General features: G+C 37.7%; 1 protein-coding gene across 2 annotated transcripts in view; it reads left to right on the top strand.

The window, feature by feature from the left end:
- The first annotated feature begins 1,250 nt into the window (after positions 1-1,250).
- The window catches only part of CNOT6 (CCR4-NOT transcription complex subunit 6), a 36,936-nt gene continuing 23,415 nt past the window's right edge, over positions 1,251-14,771 (top strand). For both annotated transcript variants that reach the window (XM_019506189.1, XM_019506188.1), the window contains exons 1-8: positions 1,251-1,364; positions 3,626-3,812; positions 7,947-8,032; positions 9,077-9,181; positions 9,278-9,346; positions 11,823-11,980; positions 12,476-12,630; positions 14,395-14,549. In XM_019506189.1, the coding sequence (XP_019361734.1) occupies positions 1,253-1,364; positions 3,626-3,812; positions 7,947-8,032; positions 9,077-9,181; positions 9,278-9,346; positions 11,823-11,980; positions 12,476-12,630; positions 14,395-14,549 (1,027 nt within the window). In that variant the 5' untranslated portion in view covers positions 1,251-1,252. The remainder of the gene's footprint in view (positions 1,365-3,625; positions 3,813-7,946; positions 8,033-9,076; positions 9,182-9,277; positions 9,347-11,822; positions 11,981-12,475; positions 12,631-14,394; positions 14,550-14,771) is intronic.

Below are 14,771 nucleotides of genomic sequence, written 5' to 3'. Positions count from 1 at the left end.
CCCAAGGTGCAGAATTTTACATGACTTGTTAGCAAAAGATTAGTTTGAAACACAGTCATTCCCTTGAAATGCACTTAGTTTCTAATTAGAGATTTAAATTCCAGCATTGTAGTCCTCTGTAAGTTTGAAAAGCAGTTTTGAAAATTCATCCTGGATTATAGGAATGGCAACACATTCTCCACTAAGTCTGCCCAGTGTATGTATTCCATCACTTTATCTGCTACATCAGAAGTATGAACAAGTTTCTGTAATCTAAGCTTTGTAGAGCCCTTACAGGTATTGAAATGATCCGTATTCTATTCCTTGTGTATCAGCAGAGCTGTTTAAGTAAATTACAAAGTCAGTTATATCTGTGCAGACGTACTGACAGTGGGGTTGTACAGATGTCGTTGAGAGCATAATTTAGCTTAGCAACTTTTTATTTTCATGCACTGAGCATATTTACTAAGGAATTAGTGAGAAACTTGAAACCTCAGGATTTCTTTAGGCATAGAATCATGGTTAGGATAAATTATTTGGTCTATAAAACTACATTCAAGTAAGAAAAAAGTGTTTTTGGTAAAACTATGTTGTTTGGAACTTTATTCTGAATGAAATAAGACATTAAATAGAATGATAGCCTTTCAGACTATTTTTATTTTCTTTTGGCATTGAAACATACTCTGTGATTGTTATGCCCAGTGTTTGCTACATTGAGTAGAATGATAAAAGTTTAAAAAAACTTGTGACAAAATAACATTGAGGCTTCCTTTTCATTTTTCAGTGACAGATTTCCAAATTTTAATTCTTATTACTTTGAATGAACAACCCTGACCATATTAATTAATCAAGTCATGCTCAGCTTTTTTGTTTCAGTTTTTGATGGCTTCATCAATAAATATGGTGCAACATAAAATAAGAGTTTCCTTCTTTGAGAAGGAAAGATGCAATGTTATAGGGGATTCTAATGGCAGATTATAGACAGATTTAGCTAAATTAGTGCAAGTATGTGTGTGCAGCCTGTATCTTAGTCTGTTAATCTTAGAAGCTACAGGACTCTGTGTGCTTTCAGGCTGGATCGGCTCCCCCCGCCCCCTTCTCAGATTTGTCAAATGACTTGAGAAAGGGTTACTTTGGTTTGAAGAGCTGGAAATAACATGGAGTAAATGGGTCATGCCACATAAAAGGGAGAATACCTCCAGAATAAGGTAGTATTTTTATCAAATGGAATAGTATAACATAACTGTTCTTTTATATTCTTATTTGAACAGGAATGCCCAAGGAAAAGTACGATCCACCTGATCCACGGAGGATGTACACAATTATGTCCTCAGAAGAAGCAGCGAATGGAAAGAAATCACATTGGGCAGAGTTGGAAATAAGTGGTAAGAAATGGATAGATGCGTGGTTATTGAAAGCTAAAGAAATGAAGATTTGGGTTAATTTTAGTACATTATGCTAAAAGCAAGTGCTTTATATTTGCATTTTCAAACTCCAGTAAATTGTTGGATAGCGTGGATCAGACCATACATTCAAAGACACTGTATGAACAATCTCTTTTGGTTTATAGAGTAACTTCTAATGATGCTACATAAATGATATTTAAATCCTATACTGTACACTTTTAAATGTTTCCAGGAAGAATATAGGAGCTCTTTTCTTATGTTGGGTGAATTAAGAGCAAATTGCATTCTCCCAGGGTGTGAGAGTTCTGGAAAAGACTGCAAGGATCACCTTATGGCTTTTCCAGCTAAGCATCCTGTAAGAAGAAGGGCTTATGGAGCAAACAGCAGGATTGGATCTCTTGGTCCTGGAGACTCTGCCCCTCCATGCTGTCAGTCTGGCCTTGCTTCAGGAGCTACATTCTCTCTGTGTGCACAGAATTCCCTTTCTGAGGTCACAGATAACCCAGTTAAATGTTATTGCCAGGCATGGATATATGCTTGGATATCTGCCACCAATGTACAGGAAAATGCATTAAACAACGGTCCTATCCCTTCCTGCTTAATCCCACTGTATCCCAGTTCCTGCCAAGCATGCTGTGTGCTGTTTTCTGTGCGCTGAAGAGGCGGGGACAGTGCTGTAGATTTGGTTTGTTTTTTTTTTGTTTGCTTGTTTCCCAAGCCAGGATTTCCCTCTTACTCACAGTTTCTTGGTAGAAGTCTACAAAACAAAGTGTGGTGGATTATTAATTTGTGTTAAGGAACTTAACTTAAAGTCTTTCGAAGAAGCATTGACAAGCATTGGAAGAATACTGGTATTCTTTGAGACTTGCATCTTGCTACCCTGCAACAGAAAACTCTGACATTCTAGCCCAGTAATAAAACTCTTATTTTGGCAGAAATATTCAGGAAAATTGCTCAAGTCAAGCACAAAAGGCATAAATGTTTTGAAGTTGTTCTGGTGAAATTAAACAACTCTTATTTATAGGCTTTGTTGTATTGACTCCCGGGTAAAGAAATATCGTATTTACTCAAAATTGGGACACAATTTCCCGCCTCCCAACAGCCTTGGGGTGGTGGAGGGTGAGCCTTGTCTTAGATTCAGCTATCAGCTCAGGGCAGGCAGTGATTCAGTTCTGGCTTTGGTCCCATGCTCAGAGCCAAAGGAGGATCTGAGCTGCTGCCTGCCTTGTGCCAGGGTGGCTCATGTGGCAGGGGAGTGTGAGGAGGCCCTATCCCTGTCCTCACAAGCAAAAGAGTGGTGCTTTTTTTTTTTTTAATATAATATTATTACCGTTATTTAATTTATATTGGATAACACTGGAGAGAGTTTAACACGGGTTCATACAGGCCGCAAAAAGCCTGTAATGTGGCAGTAAGCTTATTTTTCTCTGACGTGATGACTTTCTGATTTTCCCATAGTGTCCTCGGTAGAGTTTAAATGGAGGGTGGTGAGTCTTTTTGCCAAAGAAATTTCTCCAGTGATCAGCTTATGATACTTCTAGTTCCTAGCACACTGGCATGCAGATTTGTTGACTCTTCTTAAGAGCAAATAAATTAATATCCTTCCTTTTGCACAACCACTCAAGGCATGGTTTCTGAGGTTATGGCAGAAGCCAATACAATTTAGCAACCCCCGTTCTCAAGCTACTAGCCTTTAGTCATGCCCAAACAACACTTACGAATGCCAGAGGAAGTGTCTAAATCTTTTTGGCTGGATTAGTGGAATGAAACAGCCTTTTAATTTAGAAGATTGCGTACAAATAAGGGGCATCCCTAGAGAATCATTTTTTCACCCCAAAGCAAGTTACCATGAAATTGAAGATATCAAAGAAAAGTGCAGTTTTTCAATTGAAATAATTTTTTAAAATACCAAATCTTTGTTCGTGTAAAATCTGTATGTTGCTTTATACAGTATTTTTAGGAAGGAGAAGAATTCCCAAAACCAATTTTGGCCTTGGAAGGGCCTAAGTGTGTTAGTCAAGGTAATGTAAAGGGAAATTTTTTTTTAGTTATCAGAATGGTATGGAATAAAATATCTTCTCCTAGAAAATCTTCCTTTTTACTCATGATTCAGAAATTTTTAAAGGCCACCTAGAACAGATATTGTAATAGAATATGTGTTGATGCTAAAACTACATGTTTAAAATGTCCTGCATTCTTTGTATTTTCCTGGTGTATTTGTGACTCTCTTTCTCTTACAGGAAAAGTAAGAAGCTTAAGTTCATCGTTGTGGTCGCTGACCCATTTGACAGCTTTGCATCTCAGTGACAATTCCTTATCCCGTATTCCTTCAGACATTGCCAAGCTTCACAATCTGGTATACTTGGACCTGTCCTCTAATAAAATCCGCAGTTTACCAGCAGAGCTCGGAAACATGGTGTCACTCAGGTATGTAAATTAAATTTCACATTCATCTGTGGTCCTGGCAGGAACCAGTCTCCTGTTTTGGCACAGTTTTGTATTGCAACTAACAAAAAACCAATGTATATTTTTTCCTAGATGTTGGAATAGTCCTTCGCAGCCCTAGTAGGGCCTTTATTGTTGCCCTGCTCCTCAGTTCCTTTGTGCAGCTGTATACGATAACCTTGAGGAGGCCTGAATGTGCACACTTTGCATACCTCTCCCAAGTTAGGTTTATGTATACAATCCCCCTGACATATATCCCTAAGCCCTTACACAGGCTCTCATCTCAAAGAGCCTTTGACTCCCAAAGAGATTGCTGGGGAAGTGGTTCTTTATTCATAGTAAAGGAAAAAGACTGTTTCCAAATAATTTTATTTTAAAAAATCATCTCTATTTCTTCATCTTTCATAGACATACTTAGTGTAGTAACTTATAGGCTTGCAGTTTTATGACATATGTGTCTTTCATAACAACAATATCTTTTTCCCCTTGCTATTCATGTACTTATTTCTATACAGATCAAAATATTCTAAAATAGGGGTGCAAGATTTGTTTCCCTCTGCTTTGCAATATCTAGAGTTACAACGCTGGGGTGAAATTAGTTACTATTAACATTTACATTTGAAAATGGTTGTCTTCAGTGTTACAGTTATTTGGGGTGTAATTGAGCCTACAGTGTTTCACCTAGTTTGCAGAGTCCTTTTTTCTGTAAGATGGACCTCAGTGAAGAGGTTATTGTATAGTTAACAGCACTTGACTCCCTCATGTTCAAGGCCATGGCTAATTTTGTGAAATCTAAGAACTTCTCGACGTCATGGAAACTTAATTTTTTTTTTTTTTTTTTTTTTAATAAAGCTGCAGTGGCAGTGAAGTTATTTAATGATATACCTTGGTTTGGGTGACAGACCATCTCTCATTTCATAATATTAACAATTATATTTCCCCCAGCGTTGGAAACAACCACTTCAATGGAAAGGTTAAATTAATTGTTTAAAATTGACAGTGATGGATCAATAAATTAAAAAGAAGTTAGTCTTAAAAAATATTTTCCTGTGATCCCTCATTAGCAATGGGAATTGTATCCAAGTACATCATTTTCCCTTCCCCCCCCTAAAAAAAAAAAAAAAAAGAAAGCTCAGTAGTTGTCTTGTTCAGAAAATGTTTATACAGTGTTACTTTCTCCATCATCATACCAATAACGTTCACTAATAGTCATTTTCTTCCCTTGCTTTCTTGGTTATTCAGGCATCATTAACTTACAATGTTAAGCTTACAGAAACATTCTCAAGTTCATCCGTTCTCTTTTCTTTTCATAAAGTTTTTTCTTTTTAAAAGTGTTGAGTATACTTGGTGCTCATGAAAGTGAGGTAGGATAGCATTACTCAGAGACATGAGTGGTAGAATAAATATTGTACAAAGTTCCCTAACACTTCCTGATTCACTTCGGTCCTGAATATACAGAACTTCAGCTATTGCAATTTTGAGCCTTTTCTGAGCAGAGGATGTTAAATCTTGTTATGGCTATGAAATGTGCACTGAATACCTAGGATCAAACCATCAAGCAAGTTTGTGACATTGAATATAATATTTGAATCCAGGTCTCCAGACATGAAAGGCTAGTGCATTAACCCACTGCACTCTCTCTGTCCTCAGTAATTGCAGCTGATCCATGATTTCTTTTCACTGGGGTGAAAGTGAAGAAAAATCCGTAAGTGCATCCTGCGTGGTAGCGCTCTGCAGGTCTCAGTCGCATGGTAGTTTTGTGTTTCCTGCTGGCTCTTACTGCAGACACTCCCCATAGGTTGTGGCATAATTTCTAGACTAACAGGGTAACTTCAACATTGAATATGGCTAATATCATGGACCACAGTGATAGTGTGTACTGACATACCCTAAAATAATCTTAGATTCAGTAATAGGCCTTTCAACTTCCATAACTAGGAAATCTTTTTAATAAAGAGGCATTTTTAGTCTCCATGCCTGAGGCTCCCTTTATCTCCCTAAATTGTGTCCCTTTCTACTAAATTGTAGGAAAAGATATTCTGATAACTTTGGGAGAAAATAAATAAGCTTTGTGTAATGGGAAATGATCCGGTTCTAGTCTTTGGAAAGATATGGGGGGTGGAGAAATTATCACAGCTTTTTTTCTAACTCAACTGGGGAGGGTTCTTGCAGTTCAGCTTTCAATGCAGGGTCTTTTGAGATGCTTGGATAAGCTAATAGGTCTTGTCTAGATCCTCTCTGTTGCTTAAAAGGAGGGAGCTCTCTGAAGGCAGAGAACATTAGACTAAACAGAGCTGTCCTTACGCAGTCTGAAGTGGGGAGAAGACACAGTAATACCTTCTGCTATGCCACTCCAAATTCAGTGTTTTTCCTCATTAAGAATTTGAGAGCTATATATCTTAATCATAAAACTGTAACCTAGGTGAACACCTTGAATTAAGATCTCACCCATCCTTTTACAGTTCAGCAATACTCTCAAATGTTCTTGGACACAAAGGCATCTTCATAAAGAACAATCCATTTCTCATCTTTTAGACTCGCACACAGTATCATCCCCAACAGCGTGGTACAGTTGACACTTGGTAGAAGTAACATGCTAGTACCATGTTGCTTTTAACTTCTGTAGCTGTTTTGGGGAATGTCTGAATACATGGTATGGAAATTGTTCCAAGGGGAAACATTGCTGGTAAGCAGTTGTTGCTCTTACCAGGTGTTGCAAACAAGCATCAACACTGGTCATTTAAATCTTTAGTGGCTGAGAATAGTGAGAGGCTGGTATGCTGCTATTCACAGTAGGTGTTGCAGTTTGAAAAACTATGAATGAAGCAGCTGGATCAGTGGCTTTCTTCCTAAAATGTCTACTTCTATCTTTGTTCTTTTCACATTTTACTAGGAAAGGCTGGGAAACCGTAATCTGACAGAACCAGATGGGTAGCTCTCCCTAAAGGTTTTTAGGGTGATCAGTCATAAAAACCTGCTTCTATGAGCTCTTAGTGATATCTCAACATATTCGGTAAAGTTGACATCTTCATTGAAAATAGGATATCAGCAACACATTCCACGGGAATGGAGAAAGGAGTGTTCATTTATGTGTGTGTATTCCAGCCACCTTAACCAGGAGAATTACAAAAAGAAATATGTTTTATCTACCATAAATAATGTCTTGAAGAAATCTAAAATGAACTATTTCAAACTTTGATGTACTTGAATACTTCCTGCAGTTATTGTACTTCACATCTTTAGCACTTTGAGGGATCTGCAAGCAGTGGAAGACTTTAACCATTATACCTAAATTGGACCATCACAAAAGGCTTGCTAATAAGTCTATAGTTTCTCCAGACCTCAGGACATAACTCTCCACCCATTTTTTACTCCTAAGTTAAAAAGCATACACTCTTCTATCAGTAAGACTGTGAAATAAATAATGAAATATTACCCTTTGTAGACCAAAGAGATTTCATTAAGAACGGTCAGGAACACAGACATTTTTGCAGTGGTATGTCAGCTGATACCTAACTTTTGTTGATAAAGTAATGGAAATATTTGGTAAAGAATAGTTAATTGGTAGATTTTAGTTTTCTGGGACATGTTCAGTCTCTCCTTTCCATATGTAACATACAGATGACAATTCGTGGCCAGTAAACCAGTGCTCACCAGAACACTTAACCAAGAAAGATTTAGCAGCGCACTAACATGGTAGTATAATAGTACTGTTATGGCACTGGGCGTTTTGTTTGTTTGTGTATAATCTTGTTCCCTTATTTGGTCTTTAATCATAGCTGAACCATTTGTGGTCCAGATTGTCAGAACTGTTATTGCTTCATTACATGTAGTGGTTTAATGCTTTAATTACTGTTAACTTTTTAAAAAGCTCTTGACTAAGTTGGACTTGCCAACAAGCAACTTCCTGCTCTGTATTTCAAACTTAATGTGCCTTTTTTGTGAATACAGCAGGATGCCCCTAATCTTTGCTGACTGTTTAGTCTTCCAGTTCTTCAGAATTGTGGCGTGCTAGTACACTTTGTCTTTCTTGTAGCTGAACTACTTCAGCTGTAAACTATTGATAATAAATACTGCTTTACTTCTGACTTTATGTGATTCTTATTTTGTGTACAGGGAACTCCATTTAAATAACAACCTGTTACGAGTTTTACCTTTCGAGCTGGGAAAACTGTTCCAGTTACAGACGTTGGGTCTGAAAGGTTTGCCTTTTTTTCTTTTCAGCTACTAATAATTCATATTTGATCTTGTTCCTGAGCTACAGCTATTTCAAGGTGCTAATTCATAAAATATGACTGAGTAGCAACTCTTGGCATTAGCATATCCTCCTCTTAAACATCTTGATAATTAATGTTGCTGAATTTTTAAAAAGAATGAAAACTACCTCAGAGAAATTCTGCTTAATTTCCACTGTGAAGAATTGGGAGGGAGGATTTTGGAGAGGTAAGGGGATGAGGTTTAAGTTAACTTTCTGTCGCTTGCTTGGGAGTTGGATATAGTTCTGGGTTTGTTTGGTGGTGGTGTTTTTTATGCTCTTAAATCTGGCCTAAGTGAACTTTCCTTGAAGATATGGAACTCTTCATCTCAAACAGGATTAGTTAAGCACCTAGTTAAAATTTTGTATAGCATCATACTGTGTGTTCTGTGCACAGAGCTGCTGACTTCAGTGAAAGGTCTACACTGTTGGGAACACTGTATTATGTGATGCCTACAAATGGCCTTAAAACTCGTAAGTCAAATGTTAATATATTTGACTGAACAGTAAACCTCCACTGTTTTTTGTAAACTTGAGACCTTTGTTATACAGCGGAGCCCCATTTAATTAAACAACCTAGATTTCCTACTAGATTGGCCCAAAGAGACCATATTCTGGTCTTTAAGTACTGAGCAGAGTCGCATTTAGCTCCCTCCTGGAGAAGTGCAGGCAAATAGGACCTCTGAATCAGCTGTATCACCCATCACCAATGTGTGATGAGGCACAAGGCATGACAGAGCAAAACTTTCCAAACTCAAATGCAAGAGAGAGTCTAGTTTAGTAGGACTACTTCCATGTCTAAATGTTTGCAGGCTTTGAAACTGAGATTTTATTTGAAACTGAAAAAAGAGTTCTCAGTATTCTGTGGTTGTAAATAAAAAAAAATAAAAGAAGTTAGTCTTGTATCCCTCCCCACCCCCACACTCCTCCATATATTCATCATTGTTCCAGTTTAATTTTATTTTCTGTATTTCTGTAACCATGTTTGCAGGAAATCCACTTACACAGGATATTCTGAACCTCTATCAGGAACCAGACGGAACACGAAGGCTACTGAATTATTTGCTTGATAATTTGGCAGGTACTGCAAAAAGAAGTAAGTGGTCATTCCTAAAATATTTATTTGTGCCATTTAAAATAAACGTGACTATTTCACTTTGGATTTTCTCTCTTTCTCAAAATGTTCCAATAGTTTCAACAGAACAGCCACCTCCAAGATCTTGGATTATGTTGCAAGAACCAGACCGAACAAGACCAACAGGTAGCATTGCAATAGCGCTTAAGGTTTTTTTTCTTTCCTTATCTCTAATGTAATTCAGCCTTTCCTTCTGCTGAAGAATTTCTTGATAACTTAAAGTGAAGCAAACCATACTAATTGATAACAAACGGCATAGGCATTCCTGTAGCAAGCTCATATTTGCCTTTATTTTATAAGTGGACTATTCCCTCTAAACTGAAGTAGTGTCTAAATGTTTTAAAGTAGCTAATCAAATGAAAATATTTTAATTAAATATTTAAAGAATCAAGGAGAGTCTGGAAAAGACCCTTCACTAGGTATAGCATTAAAGAAATTACTTTCTTATTACAGACTATATATGGTCTGTTATAATCAGATGTGGGAATTTGCAAATTTATTGGCATATTTAATGTGTAAATTACAAATGTTATAATTTGGTTAACATGTATTTTACAAATCAGTAGAACAGGGTATATTTTAAACCCTTAAAAGAAACTATAGCTTTAGTCCTTGATATTTGTAAAAATGGACGCTGTCTTCATTTTATATTTTCCTCCTATCCAGAGAAGTTTGTATGTACAGCTTACTGCCTGGAAACTGGCATATATCAGAGCACTGCTATTATGATAGAGAAGGTCTTTTGATTCTGTAACAATTCCCCCTCTAGTTTTAATTTTCCCACTGCACTCTGGTTCTGGGCTTTACTACAGGTAGTACTTATGCTGCCATTGTCCTGTTAGCTTTTAGTATGGTGGTCAGTCTTTCAGGACAGCTTCCTTGATTTAAGGGAAGCTTGTGTTAGGTTAAGAACCAGGCCAGAACTAGCAATGAAGTGTCTATGTGAATATAGCCTCTTCCCAGCTGGGAACCTCTTTGTCCTCGCTTCTTCATGATGTAAGATCCCATGCCCTGTCCCATACAAAGGTGTAGCGGTAGGTAAGCAGCTTGAATTGGAACCTCTCCAGCAAGAAAAATGCTGAAATATGGTAGAGCAGTATGGAAAAAGCTGCTTGCATGGGTGAGCAATCCTTCTGGATGCAGGGGTTAAGGAGCTAGAGATCTTAGGTTGAAGAAAAGAAGAGTGGAGACTAGGATTAAAGGAGGGCATGATGAGAGAAAAGGTGGGAGCCTCTACTCTGTTGTAGAATTGGACACAAGTGTAAGGTTAAACTAAGTGCATATAAGAAAATACTGTCTTTAGAGGGCAGAGTGTATTTAAAAATACCTCGTGCTTGATGCAATGACGGTATAGCCTTCTAAACACTTCAGAAATAGTCTACCCCCTAATCCTATGTTTATGGGGTGTTTTGTTTGCCTGTCACATAAGCTACTTGGTCCTTTGCTGGAGAACTTGGCATGATCTTTGAAAGACCTGAATAATAAAGTCATCACAGTTTCTCCTGTCCTACTCAGAGTAAGCAAGAAGAGCTGCAGCTAAAGTGTGGCTTCTCTGTGACATTGCTATTAAGATCTTCCCAAGATTTTCCAGCAAAGTGCCAAGAAAAGGTCTAATAGCTTGTGTATAGGGCTGCTTTAAAAAAAATCTTTTATTTTTCCTGTATAATGCAGGAGAAGGCAAGCAATCTTATATTTTTGATTTGCGTTTTACATTTTAAATAATTCCTCTTTTACTTCTTAAACACTATGTTAGAGTTGTTCATGACCATTTAATCTTACTGACTGTTGTTTGTGGCCTTGAACCTGTATCTGGCACCTCTTTTCATGACCTTCTTGTTACTTCTTTCTGTCCTTAATCTTTTTGCCCTTCTCTCCCATCTCCCATTGGTAGGTCCACTCAGGCAACCTTTAGCATGGACTCATTCCCCAAGATTTGCTTTCTCTTCTCATGCTTATGCTGGCAGATATCCTGTCTTGCTGGACTAAATTTAGTGTCTCCTTCCACTTTGTCATTTTCCAAATAGAAGAACTCCCATATTCTTGAATCCCCCATCTACAGTCCCAGTTGCTACATCACCAGCCTCCTTCTTCCTCCTTCCCCATCTATCTTGAGCTGCTGTAGTACAGAGATTGCTACTTCTCATGCTGATCAGTGTTGTCCCATTGTTTCCCCATGCGCTTCTCTTTTTGTCTTATACTTCAGTTGTAAGTTTTTTGGGTCTATTCTTTTTTCCCCTTTTCTTAAAGAGAGCTTTAATAGATTTAATCTTCAAAAAAAAAATCATGTGAATAAGTTGTTTTTGTTTTTGTTTTTTTTAAAGTAAAGTTCCTTTGTCTCTTAGTCACTATTTATATTGGTCATATGTGGACCATCTTTTAGACTTATACCATAATAAATTTTATAGGCCCAAGTCTGTAGGGTTCTTTCATTTTAGAAAGAGCATTTGATGCATTTTTCCCCAGGGGAAACTGTTAACTTCTGTATTTTAGTTAAAGTAAGTTAAGTAGAAAATTGATAAACTGTTGAAGAAAAGAGCAAATAATGTAATTGTACACTTTATTAAAATGTATTCCGTGTGTAAGTAAAATTATTGTTCTGCAGCCTTGTTTTCTGTCATGTGTTACAACGTACTTTGTGATAAATATGCTACCCGGCAGTTATATGGCTATTGTCCATCATGGGCACTGAACTGGGAATACAGAAAAAAAGCCATTATGCAGGAAATTTTGAGCTGCAATGCTGACATCATAAGTCTTCAGGTAAAAGATAGCTTTTTTCCTCTTGCATCCACATGTATTGGTTTTGACTCTCATAATTTAAGTTCACTTTAAGTAAATGTTATGTTTTAAAGTCCTCTTTAAAACAAAGCAATATAAATTAATTTAGAATGTTGTTATTCACTGCTTGACATCAAAAGCATGCTTTAACAACCTACACTGATGGAGTGCTAACCAGCAATTGCTGATCAAAGGCAAACTGGAGTGTGTACATAAATGTGAGAGAGAGTGGTGGCAGTTTCAAATGAGACACGAGATAATCATAACTCTGGGGATTATAGAAATTTTAATTTGCCTTTTCAAAATAGCAGTATAGTTATCTCCTAGATGCATTCCCTAGTATATCTATTTTCTTAAAGCTAGTTTGGAGGTGATTTACAGTTATTTCTGCACTGTTTAACCTCTAGAAGGAAACACTGGTCGTCTGTATTCTGGAAGTGCTAAGTTGATGTTTTGTACTGTTTTGTAACTTTACAGGAGGTTGAAACCGAACAGTACTACAGTTTCTTTCTAGTAGAACTGAAAGAGCGTGGCTATAATGGGTTCTTCAGTCCGAAATCTAGAGCCAGGACAATGTCAGAACAAGAAAGAAAACATGTTGATGGTTGTGCAATATTTTTCAAAACAGAAAAGTAAGTGGTATATTTCATAAAAGTTTGTCATTTCCTGTTTCCTGTCTCAGTTTCTTTGGTCAGACCAAAGAAACTGTGAAGACGTGTCCGGATGACAATTTCTTGTTATGGTGTCATTGGGAACATGGGGAGAACGTGTGCTCTTAAGTCAGAGTCACTTCTGTATATATGCTTCCTTTCATGACTTGTGCTCTGTGCAAAATATTCCTACCTCTGAAAGGAATAGTCCACATCAGAAGCATCGTGTTGGACAGCTCATCTGAAAAATGCTCATATTAACCATGGTCTTGTAATGCTTTGTACTGTACAAGAAGAATGCAATGAAAATAAGTCCCATTGCAGAGATTCCAGCAAAGACCCTCTAGAAAATCTGTTTGAACTGGGTTAGAAGTAGCATGTCTGGAGTTTCACCTGGAAAAGCAAATGAGAATTTTGCCCTTGAACATAAAAATTTCGATTCTAAATGCCTTCAGTTTGAGACGAGAAGAACAGATTATAGCCTTTGAATAAAATGTTGGTTCTCAAGTAGATAAAAGGACTGAGCATGATCATTTTTTGAGAAAGATGAAGCCCCTGTCCTATATATTTCTTTTCGTAGAATCATAAAATGAGGGTTGGAAGGAACCCCAGAAAGTCATCTAGTCCACCCCCCTGCTCAAAGAAGGACCATCCCCAACTAGATCATCCCAGCAAATTATTTCCTAAATATAAACCTAAATGTTGACACCTTTAAGTAGTTGTGATGCATAGGGGGTGCACGTGCACCCCCTGAGTGCTGGAACACCCCCTGAGAGCAGCATTCCCGGGCAGGCGAGAGCGCTGGTGCCCCACCCTGAGAACGCCAGCCAGGGAGCGTGCCAGGAGAAGTGTTCCCCCCGCGACCAATCCCGCTGACCCAGAAGTGTCAGTGGCACAACACCCCCCACCCCAATCTTCAGGATAGGCCGCAGGGGGACCCAATCACTAACTGTCTGCTGGGGGGACAAGTGCCGCCCCTCCCCACTCAGGAGGCACCGGTTGCCCATGCCTTTAAGGGACTTCATTTTCAGAAAATGGGTACAGTTCAATGCTTTCTGAAACTCAGGGGCATCTCTTAACAGGTCTGGAATAAAACACCTAAAAATTGAGGTACCTAGAATTGTCAAACACTTTTGAAGATCTAGACCATACTTAGACAAGTAAATTCTGCATCTGTAAAGTATTGAGTGCCCTGGTCTAAGTCCTGATTCTTTTTATAAGAGTTTTTTTGTATGTTCTATCATGTCCACAAATCACTGCAAATGCCAACCGTAATACCCTCCAACAGATTAACAAGTGTTTTATCCTAGTTCAAATTGATGTGTATAGTAGCACAAGAGAGGCAAAAGATTTTATTATACCATATATTTTTCCTAAAGTCTTAAAGAATGTGGGAGGAATCAGCAAGAGCCAGGTCCACGCAGCGATCCCTGGTAATGTCTCTGATGGGCAAGAGCTCCCAAATCGATGAAAATACCAAAGCGCACACAGATAAAGATACGCACACCATTTTCTTCATACGAAAGAAGAAAGAATGTGAAAAAACAAGGCTTTTTTATTTTAAACTTGAAATTAGTTTAGTTTAACATGGAGCCACAGATAAAAATAGCTAGTGAAAACCTGTCTCCTGTCTTCAGCTCAGCATTTTATAAAGGAATAATTTGACTGGCTAAGACTGCGGTAACTTAATATAATTACATTGAAGTCTTAATTGTCTGCTTAAGAAACTGTACAATGTTCTTTCAGATTCACTTTGGTTCAAAAACATACTGTTGAGTTTAATCAACTAGCTATGGCAAACTCAGAAGGGTCTGAAGCTATGCTGAACCGAGTTATGACAAAGGATAACATTGGAGTTGCTGTACTGCTAGAGTTGCGAAAAGAATTGATAGAAATGTCATGTAAGTCATCGTTCACCTCTTTTTTTTATTGAACTAGGTATTTTGCAGTCTACAATGCAACTTTTAAATGAAATAGGAAATGAAAAAATAACTTTCCAAAAATACACAGTACCTACCAGTCTACAGCTGTGTTGCATTTGGGAGCAGTGTTAACTTCAGATAGGATTTGCAAATCTTTTTTGGAATGGCAAGTGTTAAAACAACCTTTTTAAAGATTTTTTT

Source organism: Gavialis gangeticus, unplaced genomic scaffold, assembly GCF_001723915.1.
Source record: "Gavialis gangeticus isolate Ggan-Ray unplaced genomic scaffold, GavGan_comp1, whole genome shotgun sequence".
Lineage (NCBI taxonomy): Eukaryota > Metazoa > Chordata > Crocodylia > Gavialidae > Gavialis > Gavialis gangeticus.
Note: the sequence above shows the minus strand (reverse complement) of the source record. Positions and strands in the feature narration are given on the sequence as shown.